Source organism: Hippopotamus amphibius, chromosome 11, assembly GCF_030028045.1.
Source record: "Hippopotamus amphibius kiboko isolate mHipAmp2 chromosome 11, mHipAmp2.hap2, whole genome shotgun sequence".
Classification (NCBI taxonomy): domain Eukaryota; kingdom Metazoa; phylum Chordata; class Mammalia; order Artiodactyla; family Hippopotamidae; genus Hippopotamus; species Hippopotamus amphibius.
This window is the reverse complement of record NC_080196.1, coordinates 33,442,822-33,463,156: the sequence shown is the minus strand read 5'-3', so window position 1 is coordinate 33,463,156 and position 20,335 is coordinate 33,442,822. Positions and strand designations below refer to the sequence as shown.

General features: G+C 36.8%; 1 protein-coding gene across 1 annotated transcript in view; it reads left to right on the top strand.

The window, feature by feature from the left end:
• The window catches only part of CDC5L (cell division cycle 5 like), a 44,284-nt gene extending 32,028 nt beyond the window's left edge, over window positions 1-12,256 (top strand). Inside the window, exons 15-16 of the mRNA XM_057699394.1 lie at window positions 10,544-10,756; window positions 11,832-12,256. Coding sequence (XP_057555377.1) covers window positions 10,544-10,756; window positions 11,832-11,936 — 318 coding nt within the window. The 3' untranslated portion in view covers window positions 11,937-12,256. The remainder of the gene's footprint in view (window positions 1-10,543; window positions 10,757-11,831) is intronic.
• Window positions 12,257-20,335: the final 8,079 nt, after the last annotated feature.

The window sequence follows — 20,335 nt, the reverse complement described above, 5'->3', positions numbered from 1 at the left end:
ATTAATATTTGAAACTTAGAACTTAAATGAAAATCTTTAAGATACTCATTTAAAACCAGTAGAACCATCTCAGATTTTATGTAGAATGTTGTGGGTGGCAGAAGGAGTCTGTTAAGTAAATAGAATCAGCATGTAGCTGCAGGTCAGAAGTAAGTGGGAAAGATTTCTGAATTGTAACCAAGTCCATGTATTTTATTCTGCTTAGGAGGTAGAATTAACTTCAGAACCGTACCAGACGTTTGTGTGTAAAATAAGGCAGCAGCTGCCAACAGAAATGACAGCTAGTATCAGAAAAGGAAAAGTTTTGAAAACCCACAACATGTTGAGGCCATTTAAATATGGAGGCAAAAAGCCCTGTTAAATTTGAATAGCTTTGAGGGTGTTATAGGTGTATGTAGGAGGGCAGAGTGATTGCTCTTTATAGTGATACCCCAATTAACAAGAAAAGCTTAATTTCTGTTCAGTGTCGTGTTTTTAAAAAACAGAAAATGAGGGACGGCTATAACTGTAGAAGAATTTTCATCAAATGGTTAAAAGTAAAGAGCTTTCGTACTTTATTTAAGCATACATTCAGTGAATGTTACTGAGCATCTACCACGTGCCAGCCCCTGTTCTAGGCCCTGGGGATAAAGCAGGGAACGAGGCAGAGGAGCTCTCTGCTCTTTGGACTTCATTTATCTGGAAAATGCTTAACATGGAGAACCTCATTTTCCGATGATGCCAGATAAATGAGTCATTACTGTATTTGGGAAGTGCAAATAGAATTTGAAGTGTTCTAATTTGTTTCCACTTTAAGTGGAAATAGGAAATCGTCTGAAGACATAATTATTTTGAGTGAAATAATTTCCAGTAGGTGCAAAAGTGAAATGAGAAGTCTGAATTTAGGCCTGCCATTAAATTTAATAGTATTTGAAATAGTATCTAAACTGCTATGTTGAGGAAGTTTGGCTGAAAAGTAGATTTTGTCATGTTAGCTGTAAAAATGGAAAGGCTTTCCTTAGAGGTGGAAACTAGGTCCAGAAGTAATACTTCTCCCTGTATTTTACTGGCACAGTCCATTTAGTCAAGAAATATTATGTAACATTGACTTCTTGGAAATAAAGTAACTTAAAGAACACAGATAACACATTTAAAATCCTTCTCAGTGTATTTGTAGAGCTCTTCTGGGGACCCCTGACTTTGTTGAATGGTTATATTTCAGCAAAATTGGCTGCACAATGGATCCTATTTTCTCAGTGATTTTCATTATAAAGTCATATTTTTACACAGGAAAACAATTCCCTTAATACTTTAAAGAGTGAAAACTTAGCGTAAGGATTAAGTTAGTGGGCAGTTTGGGGTGGAGGGGTTACATGTTGTTGTATCTCAGCAGGTCTATGCTGACGTTCCCTTGTGGGTGAGTGGGTATGTGTGGGGTGGCAAGTGGTGGCAAGAGAGAAGTCCCCAGTACTTTGAAATGCTCTCATTCTCAAGTTCGGCTCTGTGCCATGACCCTTAAAGGCATTAACAGATATCTTGTTTTTTTTCTAGCAAGAACTCTGGGAGCATAAGACCAGAGACCTCCTATGACAACCGTGTTGCTTTTGTGATGCCTCAGCGTTGAGTTGAATTTGTTTCTTGCAGTTTATGGGTTTCATTTCCTAATTTATGCAAATGTAAAATGCTCTCGGCATTGCTTTATTGGTACATTACCTTTCTTGGAAACGTGTTTAGTAGGGTTTTGCCTTATTGCTTAGCTTGCTTTGCAGGGCTGCAATCTGATGGTTGCTCACTGATAGATGCTGACAATAATCACTTAATTGGACCTGCATCTCATCAGTATAGAGATGGGTCACTGCTATACCTTAATGCTGGTGAACAGTATAGAGATGAAAGGAGAGTCACTCATGGTCTCCTGTTGTTTGCAAACATTTCAGTGGTTGAACCACGTATTTACTGCATAGGATCATATTGTGGAATGATGGACTAGGAATTGGAGCTGCCATTAACTCTGTATTTATTTTAGGTATCCTGAAACCTGTTTTTCCAGTGGTGTGAGGTTATACTCTGGGTCCCCTAGCAAGAATTTCAGTGAGGGATGCTCTTAATGTTTCTGAACCTCACTGTAACAGACTTTAACTGAAGACAGTATTGGAGACCCAAGGATAATGTGTTTACTTTGGAATTACTTAAGCTTAGTAACCCTAACAAATGTAGTGATTTTGAAAGTAACAATTACACTTTTATAAGTCCTACACAGCCCCCTTCTGTAACGACCCGAGGAAACACTTACAGTTCCACTGATTCATCTCCTGGGGACCATCAGTTTTCCATTGGTCTCTGGCCAGTCTTTTTTAGACAGTTTCTCTTCTATGCATTTAAAAAATAACATTTGTAGGCTTTTTTTTTCCCCTAAAAATAATACCTGTACTTTGTAGAAAGTTTAAAAAAAAAAGAGAGAAAAAAGCATACCATTCAAATGTAATCACCTTAAACATCTTGGGGCATGTATATATATAAGATTAAATATGATAGAAAAGATTAATATATGTACATCCGCAGATATCTCTGTGGGTGAAAGGAGGAAGGCCTTTAAAACTAAATTGGGGTCACCATATACTACTCTGTTCATTTAATAGTATAATATTATAAGTATCATTCAAAAAAAAAAACAAAACCTGATCACTTGTTGTCTTTTAAAGTCTGTGGCAAAAGATTAGCTTTGGTGAAATCTCTAAATAATTATTCTAGTTATATTCTGCCCAACTTCTTAAAAAGTTGTTAAATAACCTTTTTTCCCCATAAAAATTTTCTGAGATATTTGTTTTCCTATAGTTTTATAGCTTGTTAATAATAAAAGAATTAGGAATTAAAAAAATATAAGCTGAGGAAATTGAAAGCTTTTTCTCCAGTGTCAAATAAAATTCTTGTAAGTGGCTACATACAGGTTAATATCTAAATCAGGGAAGGAATGAGGGGCAAATTCATTAATTGAGATCTTGTTTGTGTGTCTAGAATAATTTGTTTTTCCGTGAACTGTCTGGTGGCATTAAGCCATTTAGCCCCACAGCTTGAATTTCTTCAGGCATGTTTGCCTTTCAGGGGCTGAGGCAGGGAGGACATATATTAGCTGTGATGTAGCCTAATGTGTTGGACTTTGAAGTAGGACACAACTGCATAGCTTCATCTCTTAGTGACTCTGTGGCCTAGGGCAAGTTACTTAACCTCTCTGGGTCTCAGATTTTCTTTCCTGTAAAATTTGGGTGTGTAATAGTTTTTATCTCATGGAAGTGAGAGTTTGAGATAATGTAAGATTAAATGAGATGCTGTGTGCCTCGCAGTTGGCAAGTTTTAGTGAATAGGAATCTCACTCATGTCTCTTAGGTTCATATCACGCTTAGTGTTAGCTAAATTAGATTAAATTAATATTTTAAGGTACTGAGGAGTAACTTCACCTTGAATAACAGGGTGGCTAAGTTTTTGTTCTGTGAATTTTGATGAATGTCTGAAATATGAGACAAGGATCGATTTTAAGAGAGAGATCTGAGTAATACTTAAAGGCTTAGATTTTGTTTAGTATAAATGAATTTTACATAATTGTGGATCCTAACATTTCGTATGTACATTTTTGTATGTGGAAATAGTTGACGTAAATTTTAACGTCTCCATTATATTTCATTGTATTGATGTTTCATGGTTTGTGGTGTATGGTCTTAACAACATAGTTATCCTTTAGAGTAGACATTGACTTTGAATTTTAAAGAACCTTTTATAACAGGAATTTTCAAATATACCTAAAAGTCAACTCGTATAATGAATCCTCCTATGCTGTCACCCAGCTATGACAGCCGCTCTTATTTCATGATAATCCCCCTCCCCCACTATTTGAAACAAATTCCAAACATCGTATCGTAAAACAGAATTATGATGCGTGAAATTCGTCAGCTTGGTCCTCCTCCACATTTGTGTTACATATATTCTCATTCATCTCCTCTTGAATTCTATGCTTTCATGTTGGAGGTAGTCAGCTTTAATTATATCAGATGTTGTCCTACCTTAAAATCCTGATAGTTATGGTGAACTTTAAGATTATTAGAAATTTTGTGCTGATCCATATTTAAACACACACGTCCATTATAATCACATTTGGGAGGCGCGTCTGGCGACAAGGGAACAAAGCATTTAATCCTGATTCCATTACTAAGAAGACTTGGTATATTATCTCTAAATGCAGTTCAGGATTTGAAAAAAAATGCTTTTGACAACTTTGGTAAATCAGCTATAAATGCAGTGGTTTGAAAATCATTGTTTGGAAGAATTTTTGGTAAATCAGCTGTAAGAGGCAGTGTAAGCTCCTTAAGCCAATACTGTTTTGTTCAAAATAAGTTATCCTTCAGGGCAATTGCTAATGCTTAATTGTAGTTTTCCTAAAAGGGCTTAGAAATATTAATCTGGTTAAACCAGAGTCTGGTTCTTCTCAATTCTGCGTATTTTAAACAATAAGTTTTTATGCTCTGTTGGACTTTACTGTTGTTTCTGTGTATGAATGTGGGGTGGGGGGAGTTGGAGCTGATTTAAGGTAGGTCTTGTTCCATACATGCATGTGCATTTCATGCTTGAGATTTATTGGCTGGAAAAAGGACAGACGTTATAGGTTAGTTTTTTTTCCTCCTAAAATGTATTGAGCAGTTATAGGTCGAGCATTTTACCAAGTACTGTATGCAGATATCTTCCTTTACGTTTTCATGATCAGATGGCAGATGTAAGATAAGTAAGCTAAAATTGAATATGAAAAGCTGTATTCCATTTCTTCTTTATATTTTTATACTAACATACAGGTATTTGACTGAAGTAATTTTTTTTGTACTTTAATTTTTTTGTATAATTTATTTCCATATTTGGTTGGAATCTTAGCACAATATTTGAGCCAGAGGACTTTAATAAAGCTTGAGTTAAGTTAAATAAAATTCTTGGCATTAAATGGAAGCTAGCAACTTTGCAGTTTTAAAATCTTTGGTGTTCTGGGAATAATAAATGACCCAACTGTGTGAGGTGAGGTAATTCCCAGATACAAGGTACCAATCATAGTGAATGTGGCTTGATGACGAATTAAACACTTTCTGAGCATGAGTATTATGCTGTTACACCAAATTGGAAATCGAATTTCCATGGAGTACAGTGTATAGCTAATTCAATTATCTTAACCAATAAAAATGATAATTTGTATGACCAGTTTGAAAAAAAAGCACTGTGTTAATTTGAAATTCTGTGCTGTTAAGGTTTTTGAAATGTGTATTTGAATCCACATATGATTAGGATATTTAATGTTGGTATTCCTGGAACACGCTGAATTATAGTATAAGGAACTTGATGCAGCTAACTTATGGATTTAGTTCACTTTTTATTGGAAATGAGGACTTTTTGGTAGGTCTAGTTAAAAGAAAACAACTGACACCTAGCTTCTGTAATGACAGTGGCTGAAACAGGATTCTCCATCCTTACTGCATATTAGAATCATCTGGGGGCTTTAAAAATACGGTAGTCTGAGGTCACTTTAATAAGAGTTTCTGGGTTTACAGCACTGGTAGATTTTAAAAGCTCTGCGGTTAATTCTAAAGTTTAGCCGAGGTTGAAAAGCGTTGTGCTCCGGTACCTGTTACTTGGTGTGGTGGTCCTCAAGAGGCAAACTGCTCACTTAAAAGAAGGAACAGCTGTTTTTCCTTGCTTTATTCCCAGGAAGTGATCCCCATCTTTTTATTTATTTATTTATTTGTTTGTTTGTTTATTGGCTGCACTGGGTCTTCGCTGCTGCACGCGGGCTTTCTCTAGTTGTGACAGGCAGGGGCTGCTCTTTGATGTAGTGCACAGGCTTCTCATTGCGGTGACTTCTTGTGGAGCACAGGCTCTAGGCTCTCGGGCTTCAGTAGTTGTGGCTCATGGACTCTAGAGCGCAGGCTCAGTAGTTGTGGGTGCATGGGCTTAGTTACTCCACGGCATGTGGGATCTTCCTGGACCAGGGATCGAACCCCTGTCCTCTGCATTGGCAGGCAGATTCTTAACCACTGCCGGTACCAGGGAATGCCCCCCATCATTTTAAAAATTAAAGTTGGAATTTAAAGGAGGATTTTAGGGACTTCCCTGGTGGCACAACTGGTTCAGAATCTGCCTGCCAATGCAGGGGACACAGGTTCGATCCCTGGTCCAGGAAGATCCCACATGCCATGGAGTAACTAAGCCCATGCACCCACAACTACTGAGCCTGCGCTCTAGAGCCCGTGAGCCACAACTACTGAGGCCTGTGCGCCTAGAGCCCTTGCTCCACAACAAGAGAAGCCACGGCAATGAGAAGCCCACGCACTGCAACAAAGAGTAGCCCCCACTCGCTGCAACTAAAGAAAGCCTGTGTGCAGCAGTGAAGACCCAACACAGCCAAGAAATAAACAAACAAACAAACAAACAAACAAATAAATAAATAAAGTTACTAAAGAAAAATAAAGGGGGGTTTTAAAGTGTCATCCATAGTCCCTTGGTCTATTAGGAGAGCAAAATGGTTAAACTCTTAGTACCTATAATAGTTGTAATCAGAGCTAACATTTATAACTGCTTGTTTACTTTATGCCAGTTACTGGGTGGCTAAGGGCCTTTTTGTACATTATCTTATTTAGGCTTCATAGTAACTTTTAGCAATGACTGCCATTTTACTGATGGAGAAATGGAAATGCAGAGGTTAAATAACCTACATCAACTCAAAACAGCTGAGTGGCCATGCTGGGTAGAAAGAGTGACTCACTTCTCCACTTTATTGTGCTGCTGACTTGGCCCAGTATTTCCTGACTCTTAGAAGACATGTCACGGCCATGGAACTCACTTTGATTTGTTATCTATTAGAGGAAAATGGCTCTTTTATAAAGGACATTATTTATTCATGGATTTAGTCTTCAATTTCATTGCAGAGGAATAGAAGCTTATTAACTTTTATAAAATGCTGAAGATAGGAATGGTTTTGTTTTGTTTTTAACTTTTTATTTTTTTATTTTTTACAATAAACTGCATATATTTAGAGTGTGCAGTTTGGTATCCCAATCTCCCAGTTCACTCCCCCCCCAACCCTCCCCACTTGGTGTCCGTATGTTTGTTCTCTACATCTGTGTCTCTATGGATAGGAATGGTTTTAAAAGAGTTTCATGTAAATTAATTTTAGATCCATCTCATATTCTTAAGGCACACATGCAGTGTGTCCCTTCCCTGCCGCCCCCTCTGCCCTAGGCTTATTTGACTTTGACTTCAATAAAGTAAGCTGGAGATGGAGAGGTATGAAGTACTACTTTTCCAGTAAAAGTGTACTTTATATTTTGGGGAACGCTGTATTTCTTGGTGTTCCTGTATATTCTATTAAAAAAATGGTATTGAGATTGACATGTTTGTTTTTAAATCAGACATAATGCATTGAAGTGTGGATGTTTCAAAGTTGTCATCATGGAAAGCTGTATATTTGTTTTAGTGATTATATTGTTTCTAAATATTTAAAAACATCCTATGAAGAGCTTTCTTATCAATATTTTGTATTGGACAATATTTTCCCATGGTACCACTTCTGCTTATCTGCCCCCCACCCCCACATTTAGTATATCAGAAAAAAAATTGTCACACTGTCTCCCTTGTTACAGGATGCTCTCAGTTACCTTATTACGAATTACAGAGTATCATTTGGGTATATATTATCCTGAAACTACTTAGTTTTGATTGTTTGTAGAAGTCGTTTGATGAAATCAGTTTAAAGGGGGGTGGGGGAGAGGAAGGAATTGTAGGGGTGGGGGGGCGGGGAGGAGCCAATAGACACAAATCAACACAGATTTAATAATTATCCCTAAGGCTTTGGCCTCACAGTTTTAAGTGTTGTATGTTGGAAACAGGCATTTGCAGATCATGATGAAGTGATGGCATTGTGGGATGTAGAACGTGTACCTAGAGAAGGCGTCATGCTAAGGGGATTCTGCATCACACATCTTCTCCCTGCTCAGCCGCCTCTCCTCGGACCCTCTAAGCTGGGGCTTTCTCTGCCCTTGTGCATCAGCTCTAGACTTTTGTTGAAACCTTCCGCTAATTGTCCCTCTCCAGTTCTTTTTTAAATTTATACATTTTAAATTCTTTTCTTAAAAAGTTAAGTTATTGGCTGCATTGGGTCTTTGTTGCTGTGTGGGCTTTCTCTTGTTGCAGCAAGCAGGGGCTACTCTTCCTTGCCGTGCACGGGCTTCTCATTGCGGTGGCTTCTCTTGTGGAGCACAGGCTCTAGGCGCTTGGGCTTCAGTAGTTGTGGCACATGGGCTCAGTCGTTGTGGCTCATGGGCTCTAGAGTGCAGGCTCAGTAGTTGTGGCACTTGGGCTTAGCTGCAACTCAGCATGTGGGATCTTCCCAGACCAGGGCTTGAACCCGTGTCCCCTGCGTTGGCAGGTGGATTCTTAACCAGTGTGCCACCAGGGAAGTCCCACATTTTAAATTCTTTTCACCTAACTTTAGACTCATCTGAGGAGGCAGCTCACTTGTGCTCAGTATACATATTTAATAGGAAAACTGTCATTTCTCTTAATTTTATGATGTCTTTTTGCTTCTCAAAAATTAAAAAGTTTTTTGTTGTTGTTGTTGCCAAATGTGATATTCGCTTTCCCTCATGGGTTTTATGCCTAATTTAGGATTATAACCTTATATAAACAATCTTGTAATTTTGTACTTTGAAGGGGTTATATTTTGATCACAGCTGTGGTACACTGATTGGATATTATTCAGTTATTAAAAATGTACTCAATGTATAATATATAGAAGTGCATTTTTGAGATATAGATGCATCGCTGCCAGTCCCAAAATTGTTGCAGATTAATGATAGCAAAGGTTATGTTTGGAGGTGAAGGTTCGTTTTCCCCATACTATGAAATTCAAGCCTGCTCTGAGGTTGAGTCATGGGTGAAGTTATTATGAATAACTTATTTGGGACTAACCTGTAAAATTGTTCAAGTGCAAGAGAAGCCCTTCTTAAGCCTAATTTTCTATTAAGGTAGTTGAAGTATAAGAAACTCTAATGTACTTTTTTTTTCTTTCCTGTTATGATGTGTCATAGGATACTGAATATATAGTTCCCTGTGATATATACAGTAGGACCTTGTTGTTTTTCCATTCTGTATATAATAGTTTGCATCTGCTAATCCCAAACTTGCAGTCGATCCCTCCCTTCCCACTGCCAGCCCTTGGCAACCACAAGTCTATTCTCTATGTCTGTGAGTCTGTTTCTGTTTTGTAGGTAAGTTCATTCGTGTCATATTTTAGATTCCACATATAAGTGATATCATATGGTATTTGTCTTTCTCTTTCTGACTTCATTTAGTATGATAATCTCTAGGTCAGTCCATGTTGCTGCAGATGGCATTCTTTCACTCTTTTTTATAGCTGAGTAGTATTCCATTGTATATATGTACCGCATCTTTATCCATTCATCTGTCAGTGGGCATTTAAGTTGTTTCCGTGTCTTTGCTCTTGTGACTTGTGCTGCTTTGAACATAGCGGTGCATGTATCTTCTTGAATTATAGTTTTGTCTGGATATATGCCCAGGAGTGGGATTGCTGGATCATATGGAAACTGTTTTTAGATTTTTGAAGAATCTCCATACTGGTATGTTTTCCATAGTGCCTGCACAAATTTATATTCCCACTGACAGTGTAGGAGGGTTCTTTTTTCTCCACACCCCCTTCAGCATTTGTTATTTGTAGACTTTTAAATGATGGCCATTTTGACTGGTGTGAGGTGGTAGTACCTCATTGTAGTTTTGATTTGCATTTCTCCAATAATTAATGATGTTGAGCATCTTTTCATGTGCCTCTTGGCCCTCTGTGTCTTCTCTGGAGGAATGTCTGTTTAGGTCTTCTGCCCATTTTTTGATTGTGTAGCTTGTTATTTTTTGGTTATTTTTAACATTGGTATAATTTATGTCAGAGAATGTTTTGCCTGTGTTCTCTTCTATGAGTTTTACAGTGTCATATCTTATATTTAAGTCTTTAAGCCATTTTGAGTTTATTTTTTTGTATGGTGTGACGGTGTGTTCCAACTTCGTTTACATGTGGCTGTCCAACTTTCCCAGCACTTGCTAAAGAGACTGTCTTTTCCCTGTTGTAGATTCTTGCCTCCTTTGTCGAAGATTAATTGACCATAGGTGTGTGAGTTTATTTCTGGCCTCTCTATTCTGTTCCGTTGATCCATATGTGTGCTTTTGTGCCAGTACCACACTGTTTTGATTACTGTAGCTTTGTACTATTGTCCAGAGTCTGAGAGGGTTATGCCTCCTGCTTTGTTCTTATTTCCTCAGCGTTGCTTTGGCAATTCTGGGTCTATATGGTTCCATATAAATTTTAGGATTATTTGTTCTAGTTCTGTGAAAAATGTCATGGGTAATTTGATAGAGATTGCATCTAATGTACTTTAGCTTTGAGGCAGTAGATGACCAGTCATGCCTGTTTAGTCCTGTTATTTAGCCTGCTTTTCTCATGTGTGCTGATGTGATCTCCCCCGACCCCCAGATAAACAGGGGTCACATGACGACAGAAGCCAAGAGAGCTGCAAAGATGGAAAAGAAAATGAAAATTTTGCTTGGGGGTTACCAGTCTCGTGCAATGGGGCTCATGAAACAGTTGAATGACTTATGGGACCAAATTGAGCAGGCTTACTTGGAATTACGCACTTTTGAAGAACTCAAGAAACATGAAGATTCTGCTATTCCCAGGAGGCTAGAGGTAACATTGTTGCCTTGCTGCATAGCTTAGAGAGAGCTCCAAAGAATCAGCAGGGCTTTCCTCTTTCCCTTCCTGTGTAGGCTGTCTTTTGCAGTTGACATAGTCTGGCTTTTTTCAGTGAGAGCCTAAAGTTTTTGACTTTTTTTTTTTTAATTTATTATTTTTTGGGGGTACACCAAGTTCAATCATCTGTTTTTATACACATATCCCCGTATTCCCTCCCTCGACTCCCCCCCACCCTCCCTCTAGTCCCTCCCACCCTCCCGGTCCCAGTCCTCTAAGGTATCTTCCATCCTCGAGTTGAACTCCCTTTTGCCATACAACAACTTCCCACTGGCTATCTGTTTTACAGTTGGTAGTATATATATGTCTGTGCTACTCTCTCATTTTGTCTCAGCTTCCCCTTCACCCCCCGCCCCCCCCCCCCCCCCCCCCCAGTTTTTGACTTTTTAATCTAGAATTGTCTGTGTGTAGATGGATAGACCAGGCCAGTTTTGGATACACAAGGCTTTTCCTTTACCAATTTTTTGTTTTGTATGTAGATACACTATGAAATAGAATAAGTAATCCTAGTGATTTTTTTCCCTCTGAAACTTAATTGCATGCCATTTATATAGTTCCCTGAGGTACATTAAACCCGTGTCTTTTTGTTTTGTAATTTAGGATGCTGGGGATATATCAATAGCTAGTCATCCCAGAGCATCATATTCCTTTGGGCAGATTTGGTTTAACTTTATTTGCCAAGTTTGCATGATAGCCCCTGTGCAGATAAAGGGCAGCCAGGGCTTATTTAAGTGCATTTGTGGTATTGATAGGACAATAATGGCTTGTTTATTTGAGATAGCAGCAGAGATTTTATAACAAGATGGTATTTGTATGACCAGATCAAAGCACAGCCACAGTATTGGTTTCATAGCAAAAGTAGTTGCTATTTCTTTTCTCTTTGGGGAATACTTACCTCTTGAGAGTGTTGACTTAACTCAGCTGTTTGTAAGATGATAAAGTACCGTAAGATATTTTTAATTTTCAGTGTGCTTACACATGAAAAATTATTTAATGTTTTTGTTTCTTCAAGTGTCTAAAAGAAGATGTTCAGCGACAACAGGAAAGAGAAAAGGAACTTCAGCATAGATATGCTGATTTGCTGCTGGAGAAAGAGACTTTAAAGGCCAAATTCTGAAGCATATTCTCTCACAAGATGAATTCATTGCTGGTGTTCATACCCTGGAAGGCTGAAACTGATGTTTATCTTCATTGACAAATTTGCCCACCATCTGTGGTTTTTCAGTTGTTTATTTTAAATGATATCGATCTTACGCATTTATGTATAAAGACTTTAACTCCACAGGACATTTTAGGGTTTAAATTATTAAGATGATCATTCTTTTAGAAATGTCACATTTGCAGATTTTTTTTAGTTTTGGCCTTTAATTTTAAAAGCCTAATTTTAAACTGCTGCCTGTGAGTAAACTCTCGAATAAAAACAAAATATAAAAAATTGAGAATGTAGCCTTTTGTTTGAAGTAATTAGATACTTAGAGTGCCCACAAACCAGCAAATATGTACTCTCAGTCATATTTAATGAGTAACTCTCGGGTGATCAAAATGGCGGTCTAGTATCTGAATTTAAATCCTTAAGAGGCAGTCCTTTTGTGGCTTTGTTAGTTTTGGCCAATTTTGCATAGGATGGACATTTCTCTATACAGTGACAAGATAGATTAACTTTTTAATACCTCAGTTTTTTTTTTTCTGTATAACTTTAGGGAGGTCTCTTCTTTGCCCAGCTATTTACACAGTTCATGGATTAGGACTCAAAAGATTTAATTTTTCTTGACCTGTTATTTTCTTGTAAGTATTTTTTTGACAAAGGCATTTTAAAGATTAAATTCAACAATACTATCAATCTTTATTAAAGCTCCGTATTTATCTTGTCAATCACAAGTATAGAATTGGGGGAGTGCGTAGAGGTGGGAAGATCTCACTTTGTAACAATTCATATGAAATCATTAGTTGGCTGCAAGTTCAATATAAGCCATTACTATGTTGGACTCAGCAAAAAGTTTGCTTCATCTTAGCCTGCTAGGGATGAAAAGGAGGGGATGAGGGATTCATTCATTTATTCATTTGTTCGTCAGATATTTATTGACTGTATAGCCAGTGTCTGGGTCCTGGAGATAGAACAATGACTAAAATAGGCAGGGTTCCTGTTCTGTGGAGTTTACGCTCTATTGAGAATGACAGACAATTAAAATTCAGGGAAGAAGAGTGACTCTTCTTACGCACCAGGCACTTATTTAAGTTTTGGAGACGAACAGTTATTAAGACAAAGTTCTTGCTCTCATGTAGGTGACATTAGTGGGAGGAATACCAGACATATGGGGAAAAAGTATCAGATCACGAACTCTAGATTCAATGGAGAGAATTAAAATAGGGTAATGGGAGACAGTGACTAGGTGGCTGCTGTAGGTTGGATGATCACAGAGCTCTCCGAGGAGACAACATTTAAGATTAGATATAGTCAGCATCTTAGAAAGAGCCATCAGGGAAGAGCAATGCCCACAGAGTGAAGAACTAGCACAAAGTCGCTTTGGTGTATTTGAGGATCAGAAAGGAAAACAGTGTGATTAGAGTGTCAGCAATGGTGTTTGTATGAGGCCTGCTTGGTTAGGGCCATATAGGAAGCTGTGGTAAGGAATTTGGATCTTAATTCTAACTATGATGGGAAGCTGTGAGAAGATTCTAAGCCAAGGAATGACACATCAGATTTATCCTGTGGCTATACTGTTGTGTCTCACCAGGCTGAAGGTAGGGAAGCAAGTTAATGTAGGAACCTAACGCAGTAATCCAGGCAGACAACAATAGCAACTCAAACTAGGGTAGAGCCAGTCCTGATGGAGACAGGTTGGAAGGATGTGAGCAGTAATAATTCTGTAGTCCCATCTGTAGTCTTTATACATTTATATTTTCCTGGTATCTAGTCACTGAATTCTAGTACTTTTTTCAGTGATTTCACATGGTTTTTTAAGGAAATACTTCTGTATCATCTACGGATAATGATAATGTTATTTCTTCTAATAGTTTTACTTAATTTTTAGTGCATGTTTTGTTGGCTGCAATGATAAATGACGATGATGGTAGACATTCTTGTTTTATTTCTGGTTTTAATGGGTATGTCCATAGTGTTTTACATTTAGGCTGGCTGTTTTTTTTGAGTCAGCTATTCTTTTCTTTATCTAGAAAGGAAGTAACCTTTTTTAGATTTCAAAGAATTTGGATTAGAAATGCCTCTGGAACTTTGTCAAATAATACTTTTTGGGTATCTGTTAAGATGATTGTACAGTTTTGGTTTTTTTTTTTCCATTTGATTTGTTGGTGACACTTTAATAGGTTTTCCAATATCAAGCCATCTTTGAACTCCTGGAATCAGGTCAGTTAATTAAAAACATTTTTTTTATTAAAGATTTACAGTTCACTTGCTTCTTATGTAGACTTGAGTTATAAGGTTTAGAAATAGCTCATCAAGTAATATTAATAGAGTCACTGTTTTTGAAAATTGAAGTAGTGTACATACTCATATCCTAAAAAAATGAAAAGAGTTGCATCATGTCAAAACTGGCAGTCTTACTGCAGTTGTAAACTGCTCATGATTTTGCCTTTTAGCTGTGCAGCTTTGGCTGATACACAGATGTGCCATCCTTTGTCAGTGTTCTGTAATGCCTCGGGGTTCTTTACCAATCAGTACTCTTTGAGAGTGATTTGGGTGGCTGTTTTAACAGTCACCTTTATCATATTCTCTTATAGGCGTTCATTCAGTGGTGGTGTACAAACTAGTGTTCAGAAGCATGTTCAAGTTGCGGTAACTTTGGGGCAGAAGTTAACTGTAATAAAGAGCCAAAAGAAATCAGCACTGTGAGTGAGAGCCCTCTTTGAAATATCAATGTTAGAAATAATGGTGAGATAAGAAAAAGCAGTCTCAAAGCAAAAAGTACACTACAGTGATTGTAGACTTAACCCTCTCCAACCATGCATCCTCTCTCTTTACATTTTTTTTTCCTGGGAAAATGAGTTTTGAAATATGGGATGTCCTTTGAAATCCATTTCTCCTAAGATGTGACTGCCCTATTGCTACTATAGAATTTGATTCGCTAATATTTTATTTAGGAAAATTGCCTTTTTTACATGAGTGAGTTTGGTCCTTTGGGCTAACGTCCAAGTTTTGACATAGGGATTTTGCTAGCTCTATAAAGTGAATAGGATAACTGTATATATTTTTCTGTACATTAAGCAGTTATATTACAGCATGAGAGTGATTTGTTCCATGAAGAATTGAAGAACTGTGCTTATAAAACTTTTGAGTTGAGATTCCTTTTAGGAAATGAATTCTTGCTAACTACCAGTTTCTTTTGTGGCTATTAGTATGTTATGTTTTTTTAAATTTAAGTGACTTTAAAGTAAAAGTAAAATTTTTTGTTTTAAAATGTATTTCTCCTTTTTATGTTTATTATTTACTAAATTTATACTTTTCCAGAAAACTTTTCATTTTGTTGAAGTTTAACATATTGGATAATTTTAATAGAGAATAAAAAAGTCTCTTTTCTATTAAGCTTGCTACTTCTAAGTTGTAAGAAATTGATCTTTTCTTCTACCATTTTCTTTTTTTTTTCCTTGATTGACTTGCTAGAGGTATCTTTTTTCCCTTAAAAAAAACTGTATTTAACAATTGTGATTTTGTTTTAAAATGTATTATTTTCTCATTTTATGTTTATTATTTCCTTTGTTTGCTCCAGATTTTTTTCCCTGTACCTTTTTGAGTCTTATACTTTTTGTTTTTGTTTGTATACCGTTGAATACGTTGAAGGCTTTTGGTTATCTCTAATTTCAAATATGTTCACATCCTAGCTATGTTAATGTGTCTTGTTGTCTAAGTAGTTTATTTTTGTGTTTTAAGTTTTTGATTCAATAACTAAGAATATTTAAAAATTCCTGTGTGGTTGGCCTTTTTTTTTTTTTTAATTTTTTTGCTATTTGTAGGATTTTTACCTTGAAAGAAAATATGGCTTATGTGGTTTCTGTTTTTAAGAATTTATTGAGGTTTGGGGGCCTAGCATTTTTTAAGAATGTTCTATGGGTGTTTTAAATGGAAGTTTATTCAATTTGTGTGGGACAGAGGTGAATATGTATCTATTCAACCACTTTAATTCAATTTTCATTTTATTTTTTTAATAAACTACCACAGACTAACAGCATTGTCGTAGTCTCCTATTATAGTTATTTCTCTCAATTTTGTCTTGTTTGTCTAGCTTTTGCTTTGTAAATTTTGATACTGTTACTTAGTGTAGAAATACCCATGTCTATTAGGTACAATTCATAAGGAAGACTTACTAGTCTGAAGTTATTCTTTATGTCCTTTTTACGCTTTTTGCCTTGAATTTTACTTTCTTTGATATTAGACTATTTCTCCTTTCTTGTTTATATTTGCTTGATAAATTGTTATCTATCCTCTTATTTTTAACTTTCATATAATTTGTCTCTTAAACAGCGTGTCATGTCGTATTTTATATTTCAACCCATTTGGAGAGTCTTTTTGCATTTTAATAGGGGGTCTAATCTATTTGCTTTTATGTTAATTACTGACTTGTATCTTCTGTGATCATGTTTTATGCTTTCTCACTGATTCCACTCATTTCCTAAATGGACTGTAATTTCCTGGTTTTAATTTTCTTAGTGCTTTAGAAAATATACATGCTCAAAAAAAAGGATACAAAATATACATCCTTTTGTAAATTTTACAAATGATTTGTGTTATCATTTAAGGTTCAGGATCCATTCACGAGAAAGAAATATCAGTGATTTGAACAGGGAAGATTCATTATGAAGAATTTTGAACTAGTCAACAGGGGATTAACCACTCAGAGGGGCAGACATCTCTAAAGAATACCTGAATAGCAGATGTAGAGAGCAGCCACTACTCGTAGACAGAGAGAGTCCCCAAGGAAGGAGCAAACTTGAAAGAGCCCTTTCCGTCCTCCTCCAAGGCTGAGATTCAGATCTCACTGAAGACTGTGGTGTGGCCCACTGGATGGAGAAGTTTGCTGAGGCGCCACAGTTTAAGGTGGCAGGCAGGGTGTCAGGGAAACCCGCTAGGAAGTCCCTTTCTGGGGTGCCTGTGACACTCGGAGGAAAGGTGCTTCATGAGGTGCCAGCAGAATTCTGGAGAGTGTGTGCCTCTGGTAGAGAGCCTTCCGCTGGCAAGAAAGCCACATGCTGACAGTGATGCATTAGGAGCAAGAAGGAAAAGCACCGGAACCGGAAGTGAAGCCCCTTCCGCCTGTAGTGCCCCTGCAGTGCCTTTTGCTGACAGCGCCTAATAATGTGTCACTAGTAAAGGAGGAATGTTTATAGGTCACAGCTCTAGTGTCACACAGCAGTATTGTTTCTTTGTGTCCCCTTTATTCCCTGTTTGCTGTCAGAAATAAAGCCAAGGAGGGGAGTCCAGACAGTATTCTATCTTTAAAATTTTTAGTTTTATCAGTTATACAGGCATATGTTTAGAAAATCAAATTCTGGAATGATGGTGATGGCTGGAATATCTTTTAGATTTTTGAATTGTCTTACTCTCTCCATAAAAGTGTAGCAACCAAAAACCCCTGGACAGCACAACAACTAGATGACAAGCTGTCTTCATGGATTCCGCAGGATGAGTGGGTGGGGATAAACCACCAACAGGCACAGGACCTGTGTGCTTTCGTGCCTGTGCAGGAAAAATGAAAGGGAGGCAATGGGGCATCTGACAGACCTGAGAACGGGAGAACCCTAAAGTAGCCAACAGGTGGAATGAGTGAGAGACAAATTTGAGAACAACAGATAAAACTGGGAAGTGTTTTGCCCACTGGGATAGTGGGTGAGTGAAAAAGGGAGTTAAAAGTTTGAAGGCAAATTGGTAACCCCAATGACTGAGGTGTTAACATTTTTTGAGATAGGTCTAAATATTTCAAAAGTCTGTCTCAAGGCAAGATTTTTTTCCCTTTCAAGGGGAAAAATGCAATAACTTATTATAGATGGTTAAAATTTCCAGCTCTGACGTGTTTGTTTACCTACCATGTAGAGTTGTACCGGCTAGTAGCCACTAGCCACATGTGACTCTTGAGCATTGGAGATGTGCCTGGTTTAAATCGAGTTGTGCTCTGAGTAAGTTTCTGAATTTTGAAGACTTAGTATGGAAAAAATGTAAAATATCTCAATTTTTAAATATTGCTTTACATCTTGAAATGAGAATATTTTTGATATAGTGGGTTAAATAAAACATTAATTAGAATTAAGTTCATCTGTTTTTACTTTTTAAAATGTGGCTAGTAGAAAATTTAAAAGTACATGTGTAGCTTGCATTATATTTCTGCTGCTAAGCACTGTTCTCTAATTTTTTTTGCTATTGATTTATAATTTAATTCCATTGTGGTTTTAGAACATACTCTGGATGATTTCAGTGCTTTTAGATTTATTGAAACTTGTTTTATGGTCCACCATATGGTCTGTTTGGGTGAACGTTCTTTGTTCACTTGAAAATGATGTGTATTCTGCCGGCTGTAATGTTTTATAAATGCCAATTAGGTCACATTGATTGGTAGAGCTCAAGTTTCCTATATCCTTAGTTGCTTTTTTCTCTCCACTTGTTCTATAGGTTGCTGAGAGGGGCATTGAAATCACCAACTGTAGTTGTGGATTTGCATATATGTCTCCTTTTAGTTCTGTCATTTATTGCTTTTTCTGTTTATGAGTTTTATTGTCTGCATTCACATGTAGGATTATTATGTCTTCTCATTGAATTGTCCCTTTTGTCATCGTGAAATGTCCTTTTTATCTGGCAAAATTTTTTGTCCTGATGCCCGCTTTATCTGATACTATGTTAATATGTATCTTTTCCCATCCTTTTACTTTTAACCTCTCTGTCCTTACAGTTAGGGTGGGTTTTATCATCGTTGGTTGTGGTAGGCATGTCTCTTAGACTGCTTGGTATTCCACAGGTCACTGAGGCTCTGTTCTTTTAAAAACTTAATATGCCTTTTCTCCTCTGTTCCCATCTTGTATAAATCTTATTGCAGTTCTTCAAGTTCACTCATTTTCTTTTTCCGCAGTATCTATTTATTTATTATTCCTTTCCAGTGTAATTTTTGTTTCAGGTATTTCATTTGCCGTTAGCAGTCCCAATGTGTTCTTTTTCGCATCATTTCTCTAGCAGTATTCGTATGTCTCCTTACATTCTTGAGCATAAAGAGTGTGTTTATAATAGCTTTTTATTTTTAATTTTTTAATATATATAATTCTTATTGAAGTACAGTTGACTTACAATATTGTATTAGTTTCAGGTTACAGCATCGTAATTCAATATTATTTAAAGTTTATAATAGATTTTTTTTTAGATTGGAAGGTGCATCATTTTTTTATTGAAGTATCGTTGATTTACAATATTATGTTGATTTCTGCTGTACAGCAAAGTTACATATATGTGTCATATATGTATATGTGTGTATATATACATATATATGTGTGTGTATATATATATATGTATACACACACATTCTTTTTTATATTCTTTTCCATTATGGTTTATCCCAGGGCATTGAATATAGTTCCCTGTAGTATACAGTAGTACCTTGTTATCCATCCATTCTATATGTAATAGTTTGCTAAAATAGCTTTTTAAATGTCTTTATCTGCTAATTCCATCATTTCTCATTTCTGGGTCTATTTCTGTTGACTGATTTTTCTCTCAGAAGGTCATTTTCCAGTTCTTTGTAGGTTTAGTTACCTACAAAAGATGGTATACATTGTGAATGTTACATTGCTGGCTTTTGTTTTCTTTTTATTGGGTTTTATTCCAGCAGGTAGTTAATTTGCAGATCAGTTTAATCCTTTGAGGATTGTTTTAAAGCAGCCTATGACCCATGCCTGTTTTTGTAAATAAAATTTTATTGGAACACATTAATCCACTTTTTTGATTCATGAATGATTATGGAGGTTCTTTCTATATCTTGGAGTATATCTTGTACTGAAAACCTTTGAAACTGAATTCACAGAAAAGCAGTTGTCATCCTTTTCTACCAAACATCACTTGATGTTCTGCCCTTGCCCTGCTCTTCCACTGAGAACATTTGGCTGAATGTACTCAAAGACTGACCTGCTGTAATGAAGTGTCTAAAAAACAGAAGTTGGACCAGTGCTTGTGGCTTGCCTCTAGGTATATGATGGATTAATTGCAAGATTAAACATATAATTCACTTTCTGCTTCCAGAGTAGCCCTTGCAAAGAAACTTAATATCTGACTTGAGAGTAGAACTGTTCAAAATATGTGGGTGGTGGTTATTTGATTACTCCAAAGAGAACTTCCTGCTCCCCAACAGAAAAGGTCAGGTTTGCCAACTGTAGTTTTGTGTTTAAAATTCTTTACCTGAGAGAATTCCCTGGTGGTCCAGTGGTTAGGACTCGTTGCTTTCACTGCTGGGCCCTGGGTTTGATCCCTGGTCAGGGAATTAAGATTCTGAAAGCTGTGTGGCCAAGTTCAAAAACACAACCAACCAACCA